The following is an 18364-nucleotide window of genomic DNA, read 5'->3' on the forward strand; positions in this document are numbered from 1 at the left end:
TTAGCCAATAGTCAGAGATACATCAATGTCTCTGACGTAAAAGTAGTTGGGAAATATGTATTTGTAATCGACAAATTTTATAATTTCAATATTCATACATTAACATTAATAGCATGCTAATTTCCCAATGTTGGGCTTAGGCCTCCTCTCTCTTCGAGGAAATGGTTTGAAGCATATTTCACAACGCTGCTCCAATGCGGGTTGGTGGATACGCATATGGCCGAATTTCATTGAAATTAGACACATATAGGTTTCCTCACGATGTTTTCCTTCACCGCCGAACACGAAATATAAACACTAATATTTATATCAATATCCATCTACACTAATATTATAAAGAGGAAAACTTTGTTTGTTTGGTTGTAATGAATAGGCTCAAAAACTACTGGACCGATTTTAAAAATTCTTTCACCATTCGAAAGCTTAATTAATCCCGCATAACATAGGCTAAATATTATCTTGAAAAAAAAAATAGGGTTCCGTGAGATATTTTAGGTTTTTCGGACAAAAAAGGAAAAATCTACCAAAAATGTTGATTTTTTGCGTATGATGCCTAAACTATAAAAGATAGAACTATAAAATGTTCTAATTAAGTATAGATCTCATTAATATCTACATAAATAAAAATTTTAACAAAAAGAAAAACCGACTTCAAACAAAACACTATTTTAAAACAAATGAATATGCACTAAAAACACCGACTCCAAATACAGCAATAACTATTACTACATTAAATCGTAAATCGACTTTTAAGTAGTCTAATATTTTTCATTTCATTTTACTTAGGAGGACTCTAAAAAATATGTTGAATACGTAATTATTTTTATTACTTTTTAGTGCATATTCATTTGTTTTAAAATAGTGTTTTGTTTGAAGTCGGTTTTTCTTTTTGTTAAAATTTTTATTTATTTTTTGATTTTAATAGAAGCTGATGTTGACTAACTTTTTTTTCTTAATATGGATAGATTAAGCGTTCCGTTTATATGAGTCAGAAACTACTTCGAGGACAATTTCAAAGGAAACTTGCGAATAAAGCAAAAATAGACTGTCGAAAATGCGGCTTTAATACGTCATGCGGCATAAACTACAAGGATCCCTCAAAAGAGCTGTAATCGACCTTAGCAAAAAAACTTTGAAAATGAGCTAATATATTTCGTACATCATATAACATCACATCACATACACAAAATTTGATTAAAGATAGTAAGAAATTCTGCCCCATATCGCACCCTAACTGTGAGCCGTATAGGAGTTCCATCACTACATAGTATAAAATAAAGTTGCTTTCTCTGTCCCTATATCTTTAAATCTACGCAACGGATTTTGATGCGTTTTTTTTTAATAGATCGTGTGATTCAAGGGGAAGGTTTGTGTATATAATACATGAACAATATAGTAAAGAAATACTTATAATTTTAGAAGTTTCCGATGTGATGTCGTAAATAAACAAATTCTGTAGTATATTTAGTATCAGTATTGCAACCATGCGAAGCCGGGGTGGGTAGCTAGTATTATAATATAATTACAAAAACAGTTAATGTCATCATTAGTAATTGACTATAAGTGACTTCAAAATCAAATCCTTCTTTTCATTACAAAAAATATTAAAGGAATTTATTTCTCCATTACTCAGAGTTATCAGCATTGTAGGTATCGATGTAGGTATAAGTAGTTCCGACGCGTGGGTGTTCACGTCATTTGTGAAGATCGTAGAATTGGAGCTGTACTTTTGTCAAACAATACCTATAGTTCTTAGGCTGACGGCACTACAGTTCTTCTGAGACAATAGATAGAGGCTTTATACCTTTACGTAAAGCATTCGAAGAATACATCTTAGGAATAAAATTTTATATTGGCCTCAATGCGAAATTCACTTGATATGACGAAATTTTTACATGAAAATGTTTAAAATTCGATACTATTTTCAAAGGAATGAACTTTATTTAATATTTATTATTATGTTAATGAAAGCGCAATGGAAATACTGTCACTTTAAAAAGATCACTAATGAATATGTATAATTTTATTTGGCTCTAGTGCGGACAATCTCTATAAAAGTAAACTAAAACAAGTCATAATTTGGTGAAGTACAAGTTGTATTTGTTTTATAGTGTAATAATCATTGCCATTAATACATTAAAATCAGATATCAGCCAGCTTGCGCGAAGTATTACATGGTAGTAGTTCAATGTTTCTATAACTTGCTCAAACAGCGATTGGACGCCTCGTCACTGTGTCGCCGAATCGCGCGGGGTCCTGTGACGTCACGGCATTGGCAGTCGGCCACACGCCAAGTAATTTAAGAGCGGAAAGAAAAAGTATCATAACAACGTTATTTATAAAGATAATTGAGAAAAAAAAAACACCGAACATTATTCTTAGCATAACATAATATAAAAAAATAGCCTTAATTTAATTTTAAATCTCTTTCGTTTCCTGAAAATAATCAAATTTACACAAAGAGCCTTGCAGATTGCAGAGCCATCAATTTCCAAGACGGAGTTTGTAATACGGATATTCCAAGAGGAATTAAAGTTGGAAACGTTAGATTTACGGCGATCAATCTTGAGTGAAGCTGAACAGGACATGTGATTGAGAGAAATGACAAGATGATGACGGTATTCTTGGTGACGAAGAAACAAGAGAAGTGAAAAGGTTACAAGATGAGCCGAATAAATTTGCAAAGTCTGGAATAGATAGCGCAGGACCTAAAAGCCTATATTATCAATGGGATAATGGTTGTGCATGGTGATGACAATTAGTATTATTAAGTTTCCATCTCTTTAACTTTAAAATCCTTGTAATTTTATAAAACCGCAATTCGTATTCCTATTTCATTGCGCTGATAATATCCGTAATTTTTTTACGTCGTTGACCTCAATACACACTTTTTTTAATTTTAGAAAGGTCGTCAAGGGATAAGGATAATTTTCTGGTCGACTTGCTCTGGTAATTGCACCCTTCCTTGGGCTAATCGGATACTACAGGGCAGATGTAAGTGATACTCGTTTAAGTGTTTTCCTTTTAGACCATTGCCTGAGTCAATTGGGCGTGATATTGTGGATGTCGTTTTGTGTATTTACAATATACATTACGTACAATAGATTAAAACTCGTTATACTATACAATTATATTGTATAGTGTATTAGTGGCAATCAACATGTAATCAACATTTATTTTCGTATATTTTTCTTTATTTTGCAATGATATAATGATATGAGATTCCATTTTTAAATTTCATTGTTTCTTTTTAATCCGATGCAAAAAGGTTAACTTACTTAAATCACAGAGTTTAGTATGTATTTGCTTATGTTGACTGTCTGTTATCTGTAAAATTATATGTAACTTGAAAGTTAGTTAGTGATTATTATTGTATTATTGTTAGGAATAAACTGGTATAAGAATGATTTGATTGTTTTAATAAGAATAGGAAAAATATTTTTTAAGATAAAATATATCACAGTTCAGCCTTCTATCTATAGATTTACTGGATATAGATTTAAATAGTATTCAAAAAATCACATAGTGTATCTAGTAACATTAATTGACACGATACCTAAAAGATTTTGATATAATATTTCCTTAAAATAAAGAAAAATCCGCTTCCATAAGCCACTGAGAATATTTAGTGCCATTCCCAAACATTTGTCGTGAAACAAATAGAATATGACAGAGTGACTATAAAACATTTACTCGATTGCGTGGCCAAGAATGATTCAGCCCACAGAATATATTTTTACGTAAAGGTATCAGTGTGTAACGGACCCGAACAATGAACTCGTGATGTATCAGCGGTTTTTCCGAAGGGAACACGAGGTTCTTTCAAGCTTTCGTGTCTACTAATACTTATAATGATCGTATTGACTTTTATAAATATTTACTGTTATTTTCTTGAAGTGAAAAATAAGGTGTAAAATGATCGTTGGCTGTACAATAAAAAAAAATACGAAATTGAGCCGTGATGACTGTGGGTTCAAACCTAGGCAAGCACCACTGAATTTTCATGTGCTTAATTGGTGTTTATAATTCATCTCGAAGTCGGTGGTCAAGGAAAACATTCTGAGGAAACCTGCTTGTGTCTAATTTCAACGAAATTCTGCGATATGTGAATCGACCAACCCGCATTGGAACAGCGTGGTGGAATACGCTCTTAACCTTCTTCTCAAAGGGAGCGGTGGCCTTTGCCTAGCAAGGGAAAATTTATTATTATAATACCAAATTAAAAGTATCTAAGCTTAAATTTACCGTAAACCCGTAATTACATTGAAAATAAACTTTTTAATTTTTTGTAACAATTAAATACAATTTATCCAGTGTTTATAAATAATAACTTTTAATTATAAAGTTATTTGAACAACTCTTGAAACAAATGCTATAATTTTTCACCGACAGTTCAAATCGAGATGATGAGCTTCGACCAACTTTAAATGGATTATGGGAGCTGCTGAAAATTGCTAGAGGCCTTCGCTCCGAGATTATGATTAATAGAATTTGCTTGATGAATTAAAGAACAAAATATTGTTAGCGCGCTATTGTATTTAACCGACAGTGTAATTATTATAGTTGTTTCGAATGATTGGAACTCTAATATTGTTCCTTCTTTGTATAAAATCCATTTGATAAGAACATTATCTACAATATAGGGCAATATGTAGGTGTATATGTTTGTAAACATCATCAAAGTTTACGTGTATTTTTCATTGAAAATTTAAATTTTAATATTTTTTTAAAAGTATGGGACAAATAATAATAGTAAAAAAATCGAGAACAAAGATGTTTTGTCTTTTATGTCTGTGGTTACACTGGCATACTCACACTTTAAATAGGAATACAGAAATACTATTGATATTTGGCTGCAGAATATGTCTCGAGTGGGTAAAACCTAAAATAACGGGCTTACACTAGGACGTACCCCCAAAAAATAACTACCTCTACTTTTTTGTGACTCGCCGCTAGACGACGCTGCAATCTTTCACCTTAAAGTTTAACCGATCGAAATAAAATTAGTATAATACACAGACGGCTGGGTTTTTTAATCTCATAGAAACCCTGTTTTTTATATATTCCCTTCAATGGATCGATCATCCAATCGAGTTAACACTTTGAAAAGTTGTTCTTGGGACTTACGTTTCAAGGACAGTATCAATGTTGAGTGGGAGGCGTGGAAGAAAGTACGTTGTGTAATTTTTTTAATATAAAATGTAGATGGCCACCTAATGGTCCCCACCGCCCACAGATATTGACGCAGTAAGAAATAGTAACCATTCCTTACACACTAATGCGCCACCAACTTTGGGAGCTAAGTTATGTCCCTTGTAACTGTAGTTACACTGGCTCAATCACCCTTCAAAGCAAACTAAGTATTTCTGTTTACTATATAGTAGTAGAATATATGATGATTTGATTGTACTATCCAAACGGGCTCCAAATAACTACCATAAAGTTGTAACATTAAAAAAAATATTAAAAACATCGCAACGCACGCTGAGTAATACCAATGATTTAAAAATTAGGTTCCAATATAAAGTAACATTTTATTACATGCGACGTGAACAAGAACAATAAATTTATCTTGATTGTATGTTACGGTATAGCAGCTAAATTTTCGAATAAATCGTATTAAATGTCGTTATAAATATCAATAAAGGCTTTTGAGGGATGTGACATCACCAGCCATATAGAATGGTTGAGAGTAGGAGAAAATTATAACAAATGAATGTCGAAAATCAAAGGCTATACTAAAATAGCCTATTTAGGATCTGTACAACCGTTATTCCTGATTGATTATCAACGCACATAATAATTATTAAACCTAGAAGTCTGAAATTTGAAACATCATCAAAGGTTATAATTACGTAACATATCTTAGGCTTTTGGAAACTTCAACATGTGTGTGTCTATATCTCATTTTGTATGAATATTAGCCATATGATGTATGGGCGATACTCTATGTTAATATATTTTTTACCATCATCCTATATAGATTTGTCTGGTTAATTACCACCAAATAAACATTAATATATTTTCCTAGAAATTAAACCTATCTTAATATATAATAATTATTACTTATATAGCATGCAACGTTAAAGTAGAAATTAATAAAGACTAAATATCAACGTACCTTCATTATAAATAATTCTCAAAAGCGTGAAGTTATTATTTCATTTGTTTCGCGCAAGATGTTTAAATTTGTACCGAGTTTTAAATATTTGAATAAAACCTTTTTAATAAAAGGAACCCTAACACCAGGACCTATAACACACTTCTTAATTTGATTTTTTTATTATACATGTGTTCGTTGCTCTCCATTTAAGGTTACCGCATTCGATGCTAAATTAATTTAAGAACACGGAAAGTACAATTTTCGTGCCAAATGAAAGCGCCTAGCTGTAATTTCGTTTACGCCTGTAACATAATAAACAGAAGAAGCGACATTCGAGGCCCCTCGTGATAAAATCATAACAATCATTTTATTCCAACGAAGATTTTTTTTGTTTAGAATTAACAACATTTTATATGATCATCAATGAGTTTATGATTACTAAATGAAATCATATTTATTAAACTGCTTATCATTTAATTTTGCGATTGTTTATTAGTTACAAAATTTTAGTTAAACTAAATCTTATAGGAAATAATTCACTTAAGCCAATAAGTCAATGTTATTTTAAAAATGAGTTCTTATATTGTATTCTTAATGTAAATAATTTTTATGATATGAATATTTAGATCTGTAAATTCTGCCGCAAGAATGTCAACCAATTCGCATAGCGCTCGCAGCCGCGTGGTGAAATAAGCTAAAACCTTTTCCTTTAAGGGGCAGGAGATCTTAGCCCAGTAGTGTTGCTACTGTAACCATGTCCCAAATTTCTTAAGACATAACTGAATAAGCACTTACAGTTTGTGGTAACCTCTGCCCACAGTCACAATAAGAAATATAAAGTATCTTGGAAGTAATAAAATATAGCGTGAGCTATAGATATATATATAGCGCTGGGACTGACGAGGAGCAGAGCTTTGAAAAGGTGTTTAAATCTTCTTGGTTTAAATAGCAACGTTTTGCAACATGAACCAAAGAAACATTTCAGTGTGCCGTGTTAAAAACTCAATACACACAATCTACTACAAACGCAAATTGTTTCGTGTGACTGTAATTACATTGGGTTACTAACCCTTCAAACTGAAACACAGGAATACAAAATACGGATCTTAACTTAATATCTTGTCCCATTAATTTTCAATACGTCAACACATCGCGCACGAAGTGTTATCTTAACCCCAACCTCGTTACTATTGTAACCTCAGAACTATTGTTTTAGTGATATATAACATTACCTAATATGTTATTATAAGCTCAATTAGTAACGTTATTACGGACAAAATAATATCTGGTTTTTTTTTAAAGAACCAATATAGACTAGTGGTGAGATCGCGAAAGAATCGAAGAAAGGAGGTTCAATTACAATATTTTTTATTTCTTGTTTGATGTCTTAAAATTCGCACTGAAGCCTACATTTTTCAGCTGAAATTGTGCTATAATTTCTAGAGTAACGTGATGGACCGAACACCTTTTCTTTAAGAGGGATAAGCCATTAGCCAGCAGTTAAATATTTACAAGTTGCCATTGTTTATTGTTATGAAACGGGATAAAGAAGATTTCGATGAACCTGCAATTTTCAACCGACTTCAAAAAGGAGGAGATTATCAATTCGTCTGTATTTTTTTTTTATGTTTGTTACCTCATAACTTTTTACTGACACACCGGCTCCAAATATAACAATAACTATAACTACGTTACATAATCGTAAATAGATTTTTAAGTAGTCTAATATTTTTCATTTCATTTTACTTAGGAGGACAAAAAACATATGTTCAATACGTAATTATTTTTATTAATTTTTAGTGCTTATTTATTTGTTCTAAAATAGTGTTTTGTTTGAAGTCGGTTTTTCTTTTTGTTAAAATTTTTATTTATAGGTTATGATTTAAATGCTCACCACTGCGCCATCTTAGTTTCATAATATAAGACATGATTTAAATTATTAAATTTTAATTACAACGAAACGCCAAACGAAATTGATTTATGTCAGACTATATGGTGTATATCATGAGAATTCCGAAATGTATTCGCCATTATAATTTCGTTATTAACTAGTACATAGTTCATAGCTGTGACGTCACTTGCACAATGAACATGATTTGTAACCGCCAGCTCAACATTTCATGGGATATTCTGCTTTGTCATAATTACCATTGGAAAATATTTATTATATAAACAAGTCCTTACCGTCGCTATAATTTAATATTCATTTTTTAAGCATATCATTGACTGTTTTAACTTTGACATAGTAAAACTAAGAACTTTCATGCATACTTCTTTATAGAGGGAATATTTCCAAGAATAAGTTTGTGTTTCAAGCACGTTTATAAAAAGTTTACTCAGAAAACCGCAAATATCTGTTTTATTTAAAAAACGTACGAGATTTTGCCTGCGTCTTCTCTTAAATTTGAGAGGGGAGAGCAGCAGGTGTCCTTTTTCATACCTCTGATAACATGTATGCCAAGTTTTATAATGGTTTAGTCAAGGTCCGTCCATGAAAAGGCGTCGCGGCCAACTGACGTGTAATGTGAGACCTCTGGAATTGCTCAATTTGAGTGCATTTTATGAGTTTTTATTTTTATTTCAAGCAAGAAAAACTGATTCCTAAAATTGTAGGCTTGAAAGTTGTAAAAAAGCAGTAAATATTCAAGCATTATGATTTTTTCAGGAATTTTCTAAAGCAATAAAAATAAGTTCTAAAGTTGTCGCTGCCATTTTTTCTACCGTTCAAAGTTTCTGTAATCGTGGATCGATTTCTATTTTCTATAGAAAACTCATATAAAGCCTCAAAATTTGGAAGTCTTATATACAGAAAAATATTAACTGGAGTTAATCGTTCTTCTGTGTTATAAAATTAAAATTATTTTTAAAATGACATCAAAATTAAGACTATAACACGTAACAAACTAACTCACTGTAATATTATTAAAAATAATATAAAAATGCCTAATAATAAAAAAGATTAACGTATGTCTCGAAGATCTGTCTCCGAGCTTTTATTAAGATTAAGCTCTCCGAGATTTCTACGGGAATAGCAATCGATCTAGTTTTATGTATTCCCAATATCATTCTAAATATTCATTCATTATTACATACATATGCATTTATATTTTTATGCATATATTTAGAAGAATAAAAGTAAATATTTGAATACATTTTTATAATATATTGTTTTTATTGTATGTTGTAATTATTAATTCAATAACAAAAGAAAATGAGGTCAATAGTTGGAAAAGTTCTTATGTACCAAATAACAACGTAGGTATCTGAATTAGATATACATATAGATTAATATACTTACAAGTCATTTTACGTTTCGAGTCGCTTGATGGATGCCTTTCGATTATCCATATAGATAACTGTTTTCTATTGTTGTTCGAAAGATGAAAATTAGGTATTCTTTTTTTAAACGATTGGTCCATCCAGGATGGTTAGGTACGTAGCTGACGGTTTTATATTCTTTCCGAGTCGCGGCAACTTTCTAAGACTCCTGACTTCTACTGAGAATTTGTTTAACTATTTTTCTGATATAGGTAGTCCAACGAGCAAACGGGCTAATGGTTAGTAGTCACCATCGCCCATGGTCATTGAAACTATAAGAAATAATTACAATTCTTACATGTATAAAATATTCATTAAATATATAAAAGATATGTTACGTGATAAGTTGTTTGTATAATAACCGCTTCTATAAACAAATTCGTCTTTATTCTATCATGATTGATGTAAGCGGCCTTAATTGGTTTGAACAACGAAAACACCATTAGTGGTAACGTCGTGACCTAAATTATTGCACCTTTCTATAACAGTAACAATACAGATAAAGAAAAATAAAAGTCATTACTTTATAGAACAATCCTTCACGAATTGCGAACAGCTTTGTGCGTGACTTTACCATGCGATATTTGATTCTGATTACGGTTACTTCGTTAAAGAATTGAACGTTATAAGGGCAATGTATTCGATTTTCAAAATTTTCAAAATAAAAGTTCGTTCTACCTTGTCAAATTTGCCTTATACATTATACGTTAGGGCAAGTATTCGATTTTCAAAATAAAAAGTTCGTTGTGTCTTATAAAATTTTGTGTTTCATTATATGCTATTACGAATAATATATTTAAGTAATGAAACAATTATGGGCATAGATAATCCATACACGATTATAAGTAGAAAGTGGAGTAGTAACTATACCAATTTTAAGACTTGAGCCAAAATTATTTATTCGCATTTAAAACCTTACGTGACTACGTAGACTTTGTATAGTAGTCCAATATTTAGAATTATACGCGTTACGAGGTCTTCGCGTACGTGAGCGTGCAGCTTATGAGCCGATGAGTATATAGATATGGAAATTTGTTCAGTTGAAATAAGACATTAGGCTAGCCGTAACCTCAAAAAATGAAAGTCGTATTTTGGCAGAATATTCACATTCCCTTATCCACTATACGGATATTCCTACACAAACAAAGCTATTAACAGCAGAGTATATCGAATCAAGGATAATAGAATTTACTATTATTTTATTATTATTTTTTTTAAATTCATTTTAGGAAAACAGGTCAATGATATAGTCACCTGATGAATAGATCCATTGACTAAAAGTGCATATGCAGAAATGTAATCCATCTATCTGTGGTTTAAAGCTGTGTTGCCAGTATCAGAATGCTCTATTGAAACTACTACAATATATGCCAAACATAGAATTTAAGATGAGTCCATATAGTGGGATTGTTATTCGAAATTCAAACTGGATTATTTTCAAATTATAGTAACTGGTGTGTTGCGAGCGAATCAGTAAGTACTTAAACAGCCATTAGGACGTACGAATGTTACAATAGGTTTCTTCGTGTAATTACATGATTTTTTTTTTTGGAATAGAAGTTCTTTGTGAGGTATGTTTTGTTTTTATACGAGTGCTAATTAAAAATAAAATACGTATATAAAAATAATAATTAAAAAAAAACAAATGTTGCTAAAGATATTATTATTATGTGAAATGATACAATTTTATCTGAATATTAAAAACTGTTTTAATCTTCAAATATATCAAATCATATAAAAGTCAAGAATAAATTTAGGTATTTTTATATTGCACAATTGTGTTATGGTGCGATTCCATTACAGTTTCTGTGTTTATATCTTTTTAGCTTTATCAGAAGTCCCGACCACTACACGACCTTTAATCAATTTTTGTTGGCAACTCACATTTACAGAAACTTTTTTCATCAATGCGTGCTGACAAAACTTGCCAGTTTCTCTTTGGTGGAGTCGAAAAATGTGTACAACACACACAATTAATCTACAGATGTGTATGTCCAACAAAAAGTTTTCATTACAATAATTTAAATATTTGTATATAGTTACCACAGTCTACTAATATTCAGCAGAATTAGAAAAACTAAATCTGTACCAACCGTTACAGGCACAACAATAGGCAAGTGTAACGCTTGTATATTGAATAAAGAATTTTGACTTTTGCCTCTAACTGAACTTTCACACGCTTAATGCTATAAAAATTATGAAAGGAAACCTGCATGCATTGAATAAACGCACATGTGTAACCTTTCCGCATTAAAGCGATGTAGAATAAGATCCTAACCTTCCCATCGAACGGTGAGCTTTCGCCCCACATACGGATATTTATAGGCTACTACCAAAATAGCGATGAAACAACATACTTTACGAAATAGATTCAAGTTAATCAACGCCAAAATCTTTTTCAAATCATTGCTTATCTTATTTATATAACTGTCAAAATATATCGGAAAGGAATAACTCAAACCAGAATCGAATCGTCGCAAGGACCTCTCATGTTTATTGTATTTTAATCTTCACATAAATATTATATTACGACGAAGAAACGCAATTCAACTAGCACTTCCCTATTAAAAGTTGATGAATCGCTAGTTTGGGGCAAAGGGAATAAGCCTGTTTCCATTAGGTCGACCGAATCAGGGGCATGTTTTATTACTGTATTCAGTTTCTTGATATTCAGATATTTGTCGTGGGGTAACATTTTGATTATTTCTTTGATATACTTATGTGTATATATATGAGAGCATTAAAGTTGCCACATATATTTTTTCATGTCAATTGTTTCATGGTATTTATGTACTCCATTTTTTTGTAAATCGCTGTATGAGTTGTAGCGCATATTCTTACATATATTTATGACAGTTGGTATATGGGTATACCAACAGGACAACGTCTGCCGGTTTTGCTTGATTTTTTTAAATGTTATAAAACCTCAAACTGCTTGGACAAAAAAGAAGAAATTTCGCAATTCTATGTAGAACAAAAAAATATAGGATCTGTCCTGAGATGATTTAGTACGGCTTTTAGGTAGCATAATAATACACGTAACGTGATTTACGGGGCCTCATGTTGGTCACGATTCGATAAGCCCTGAAATCCGAGAGGATTTCGTGTAATTGACGGCTTCTGTTCGACGATTTTATAGTCTGTGGGCCTAGATAAAGTTAGATACGAATCGGCGATTTCAAAGGAACAAAGAATTATTTAGATCAAAACCATTAAAAATTACAATCAAATCGACACCAACTTTTTATACTAAGCTTACTCGAGAGTGTACGCACACTTCGCTAATAATGGTTAGCGTAATTTAAATCGATTGATTTCAAAAATTTCCTTTATTTAGCGTTGTATATAATTTGTAGTTACGTTAATGTTGTCACGATATTTTTTAATAAATATAGAAAAGGCATTTTATTCCACATTAAAAACTGATAGTTACTAATATTCGAGATAGCGTAGTACAAAATCTATTAAAAATATAAACACTTCATCTTCAAGAATCTAATTGTGATCGAAAGGCTAAATTCATGGCATCCTTGTTAGTAATTCATTTAATTTTCATTTGTATATTTACATAGGTCTATGTAAATGTTCAATAACACACTACATAAATTCAAACAACATATCACTGTAAAAATCTGGTCTGTTGCGAAAAAAACTATTCGTAACAACCTATTGCGGTTTGTTTGTCTGTCTCTTTTTATTTCTTTTATGCACTTACTGATTGGATGTAAGTGAAGTAGCACTTTAAATATCAACACAAGTTACCAACGAATGTTTTAGAGTGCATTTTGTTGCTGGCTTAAATAAAGTAAAAAACTAAATGAATTGTCAATGCTTTGTTGAAATCGCTAATGATAATTTTTTAAGAGATTTTTATAGAATATAATGTGGTTATCGACGGTTTTGCTCGCGTTTTAAGGATTGTTTGCCTGTCGCCTGGTATATAAAAATATATGTTTTTCCTAGGGGCTTAAGCTAACCTAACCTTCATATTTTATTTTATCAAATTTCGTTTATTGGTTTGCTCGTGAAATTGCAACAGACAGAGTTACTTTCAAATTTACATTAGTATATATTTTGTTCACACCTACAGAAATTCTGTATTGCATGTATGGAAATTTGTTTTAAATATAGACATTCGAATTATTAGATGGGTAAAACCTTTTTATCTGTTACTTTATTTATAAATCGTAATCTATTTATCAGTGTTTCCTTATTAAAAAAACAATCTAATAGTAAATAAATATGACTTTATATATATATATATATATATTTGAATTGTAATGTTTACTGCTTATCTTATTATATATTAAGCACTAAACATTACAATTCAAATATATATATATATATATATATATATATTTGAATTGTAATGTTTACTGCTTAATATATAATAAGAATAAAGTCAAAGAGCCTGTGATTATATATCGTAAAACAAGAGGAAAACAAAGAACGATTACGTACATCCCATCCTCCCTATTATGTGCGAGTATGTTACTGGGTCAATGTTAAAGTTATATTAAACATAAGTTGACACGTCAGACTTATGAATAGTTTTAAATATACTTTTCGCGATATTATATTTCTTTTAAAACAAATGCGTATCATTTTAGTCTCAGTTGTAACAACAATGATTTCAATGTTTGTCACGTCGAAATAACTTTTACTTGAAATTTCAAGTAATTTGATGTTTAATTTCGTATGTTACTTTTTAATTACGTTTTTGTTATTTAATTAAATATTCTGTAAACTTGGTGAAATAAAAAAAATATTTTATTTTAAGAAATTATTTCAAACAAATAGTATCAAAAAAATTATTCAGATACATACGAAGGCATTAATCTATAATAAGTTAGGTACCAAAACCTAGCATATTACTAGGAAGCACTAGTAATTGAAATTATTGGACTACATAGTATTAATTTCATTTTAATATAATAATGTTCATTATAATTGCTTAAGATTTTTAGTAAATAATGTAACATTATTTTCATGAATATCACACTAGTTCATATATTCAAAATGTAATGTATTGTAATTTAAAAAATACATTAATAAAAAAACATATTATTTAACACAAGATTCTACAAATGATACGAAGCTTGTTGACATCCAGGCAGGATATGTTATTGACAAATATAATTTTATTTAGTTCTCAAACTTTTATATTTTAAATGATTAGAAAGAGTAACTACTGAGTTTCCGGTAGTTCGCGGTAGAATCTATGTCTCGAACCGGCGGTAGCTTCACTTAATATGGTTTGTGAAATAACAATACAAAAGTGCTTGTAAAACCTTGTTCTTGAATAAAGTAGGTTTAATTAATTAAAAATAGTTATATGAATCTTTACCGCGTGAATGTTAGCAAGATTGATAGCAGCATTTTCCCGTTGAATCGCAATTCCGATCCTCTCATCTAGAAACGAACTAGCGCTCCTGTCACCAGTAGGGGCAAGAATAGAAAAAGAAAGTTATACTTTTGATTAAGCTTTTTGCACCACTACTTCATGGGCCATGTATATATATATAAACACTTAATGTTATTAATTCTTATGTTAATAAATGTCTATTTATCATCTAGATGGCTTATAAAGTTATAGAATAACTATTAAAGTTTTTCTAGCTGAAAGAGTTGAGTGACCATGCATTTTATTAGTCCGCTGTGTGCTTTTATATCCCAGTCATAATGCCCGTTCGTTTAATTCAATTTTATATGACTAATGAAATGGAATAGCACTTTGTTGACGCGTGCTATCGAATACTTTTGAAATATGATAAAATATAAATTAACTTTAGCTGAAAATGTTTTTTCGTAGAGTCACGAGTAAAATTAGTTTGTGAAAATTCTGTCCTAGTTACGAAGAAAATTCCCTCTAATTTGTAAGATTGTTAGGTCAAAGTAAATTAAATCTATAGAATTATTACATAATTACAAACCTTCTAAAGTCTCTGCTCCAGCATGCGTAGATCACAGGGTTCATGGATGAGTTGACCCACCCGAGCCAGGTGACCACCACATTGACTATCTCCTCGTGTGTGATGCATGACGAGCATATACCGGATAGGAGATTAACTACGAAAAATGGTAACCAACAAACTATAAAAACACCCATTACAATTCCAAGAGTCTTTGCGGCTTTCTTTTCTTTTGCAAATTTAGCAAGCTTTCGTGAAAGGGAAAAGTTTTTGGGTAAATGTTTATTATGAGTGACGTTTGTTAAACGCGTCGATGACCTTGAGAGTCCATTATTTTGTAATGCGGTCAATGGTTCCTGGTCCGCTTCCTCGGGAGTACACGCACCGTGACACACATCAGTTCTTTGACGCACCGTGCCACCCCTATGTATACGTAACGTCAATTCTAACTCCCCACTCGGTCTCATCACTTGTTTTGTCCCAATTTTCAAAGACCTAGTCTGAATCGTCGCTGCACGATATATACGGTAATATGTAAACACCATAACAAATAAAGGTAAATAAAATGAAATTGTCGAAGAAAATATTATGTACTCTAAATTTTCCGTAAACGGGCATTTATAATCTGGTACTTCTTCCAAGCGCACTGCACGCCACCACGCGATTGCCGGAAACGATATAGCACCTGAACACACCCACACTGCTGCTATGAGAAATGCAGCTTTCCGGCCACTCATCCGCATCGGATATGTGATAGGATCAGTGATGGCCCAGTAACGGTCTAATGATATAACACACAAATTAAGTATCGATGCAGTGCTGAAGAGGACATCCAACGATCTCCAAACATCACACCAATCCACGCCGAAAAACCACGTATGTTCCAAAACTTCATAAAGAGCTGAGAATGGCATAACTACTAGACCCACGAGGCAGTCAGCTACAGCTAGTGACGTGACGAAGTAGTTCGTAGATGTATGAAGATATCGCTCCCTCACAACTGCCAGTATCACTAACATATTTCCAAAAACAGTCGTCAACGAAAACAGAAGTAAGATAGAAACGAGTAGAGCTCGGTCACGAAGGAGATTTATGTAATCATTCCAAACCTCACCGGAGATGTTTGATGAATTAAAAGTGTTATTATTGTCAAAAGTAGCATTGAATTCTAATACAACGTTATATGGCAGTCGTGGGTTCTCTAGGAAGTACTCAGGGCCTCTTTGCAAAATGTCCAATTGGCTTCTTGCCACCAGTATTTCTGGTTTGGTCGTATTCATATTTCCCTGATGGTTATTCGCTTACTAGCGCCATGGTGAGTCTTTATGTTTTCCTTGTTTTGTCCGCAGCCATTTGGATATTAAGTTTTTGGCAGGCATTCTGTTCTCGATTTTGAGTATCTGGCACATATTGCGTTGGCATGCTTTTAGTCTTCACTGATATGTCGTCAGCATCCTGAAACAAGTAAAAAATGCGTTAATAGACATGCGTAATGACAAATAAAAAAATCAAGGAAAGGAGAATTTATTGTAACATAATTGACATAAATTATGTATGTGATCAAGTTTCAAATTAGTAATTTTTGTTTATTTTCAGATAAGAAAGATATCTGATTATTTACGAATACATATTAAAGGATTCCTCATTTGGAGGTCTATCTGTGACTATTTTATAACTTTATAAAGTAATATTAGACGACTTTGTTTTATTGGAAAAAAATGTATTCAGATAAATGTGTCATTGTCATGTGTCATTTATATAGTCATGAATGAATGTCCTTGGTTCGCTGGGACATAAATAGTGCTTAGCGAACAGGCGGCGAGATCAAACGAATTGTGCTCCGTGGGCCGTGATCAGCCTGTGCACATGAGGGCACTTCAATCGACCCCTCCCTATCCCCTTTACATTCCCCGTGCCGTGATCAAAATTTATGTTGACTGGCTTTTGAGAAATCCTTAATATACTTAAGCAAATATATATTTCGAATAGGTTACGTCTAATTTGAAATAAATTATACATATATAGATAATGCTGATATAACTATTATATTTTGTGTACTCAATAGTACACCAAATACAATAGTTATAACAGAAAGAAACGTAAAGAAATTTTAATAAATATATTCTTACAAAGTTATTTAATGTATTTTCTATTCAATGTTTCTTAAATCATTGTAATGTGTTGTAGTGGTTTAAATTTAATAGTGAATTAGTAAAGTTACATGGCTGCATGAAAGGTCTAATAAAAAGGTTTAATCCCGTGGCAAGTACCGATTTTTCAGCCGAAAAATTCTCAGTATGTAATCATTAAGTAACTATGTTAGATGAAATTGTTTTTGGATCAATAATCATTCATACTCTTTTAACGTAAAATGATATTTTTGCTATTAATATAAAATTATTTATTTACCTATTACATATTAAAAAGGAATTAGCCAAATAAATGGCCCAGAAAGTCGAGATTACCTAGAGGATGGAATCTATGTAGGATTTCAACCGAACCGAAGACCATTAATTCGCAATCTTTCATGTGCTTTATCGATATCGTATAAAAACCTTTCCACATCGGATACATGTACGTTATTCTGACAACAGGATGAAGCAGCGTTTTGGAAATATCACCGCTTTTAAGGTACCTTAAAACTGGTGATATTTTTCCGGTCGTTGGATATTTACGCGGTATCAACTTTACGAAATTTGTTTTCACACTTAATAAAAATTAATTAAGTACGTAATACTAAATTAAAACCATCCATTTAAATAACTTTGGAATTAATTATCTGCTGTTCGATAACTTCTTGGAATAATTTTTAAAAAAGTACGTCTTTCTGCGATCTGTCCAATGGCTACAGTAACTTTACAGTTCTTTTATTAAATACGCTAGTATTATTACCTGTGGCTTTGCCCACATGGAAGTTGGATATATTTACAGATGAACCAAAAATATTACGTTAATTTAAAAACTCGCCGTCGGATACAATAAGGTCTTATCGGTGAATATTTTAATTTTACCCCATAGGGTGAATTATACA

General features: G+C 31.6%; 1 protein-coding gene across 1 annotated transcript in view; it reads right to left on the minus strand.

Moving 5' to 3' along the window:
* Nucleotides 1-16778, minus strand: part of LOC124539096 (dopamine receptor 2-like) — a 34347-nt gene extending 17569 nt beyond the window's left edge. The window contains exon 1 of the mRNA XM_047116419.1: nucleotides 15355-16778. Within this exon, the coding sequence (XP_046972375.1) occupies nucleotides 15355-16613 (1259 nt within the window). The 5' untranslated portion in view covers nucleotides 16614-16778. The remainder of the gene's footprint in view (nucleotides 1-15354) is intronic.
* Nucleotides 16779-18364: the final 1586 nt, after the last annotated feature.

This window comes from Vanessa cardui, chromosome 21, assembly GCF_905220365.1.
Source record: "Vanessa cardui chromosome 21, ilVanCard2.1, whole genome shotgun sequence".
Lineage (NCBI taxonomy): Eukaryota > Metazoa > Arthropoda > Insecta > Lepidoptera > Nymphalidae > Vanessa > Vanessa cardui.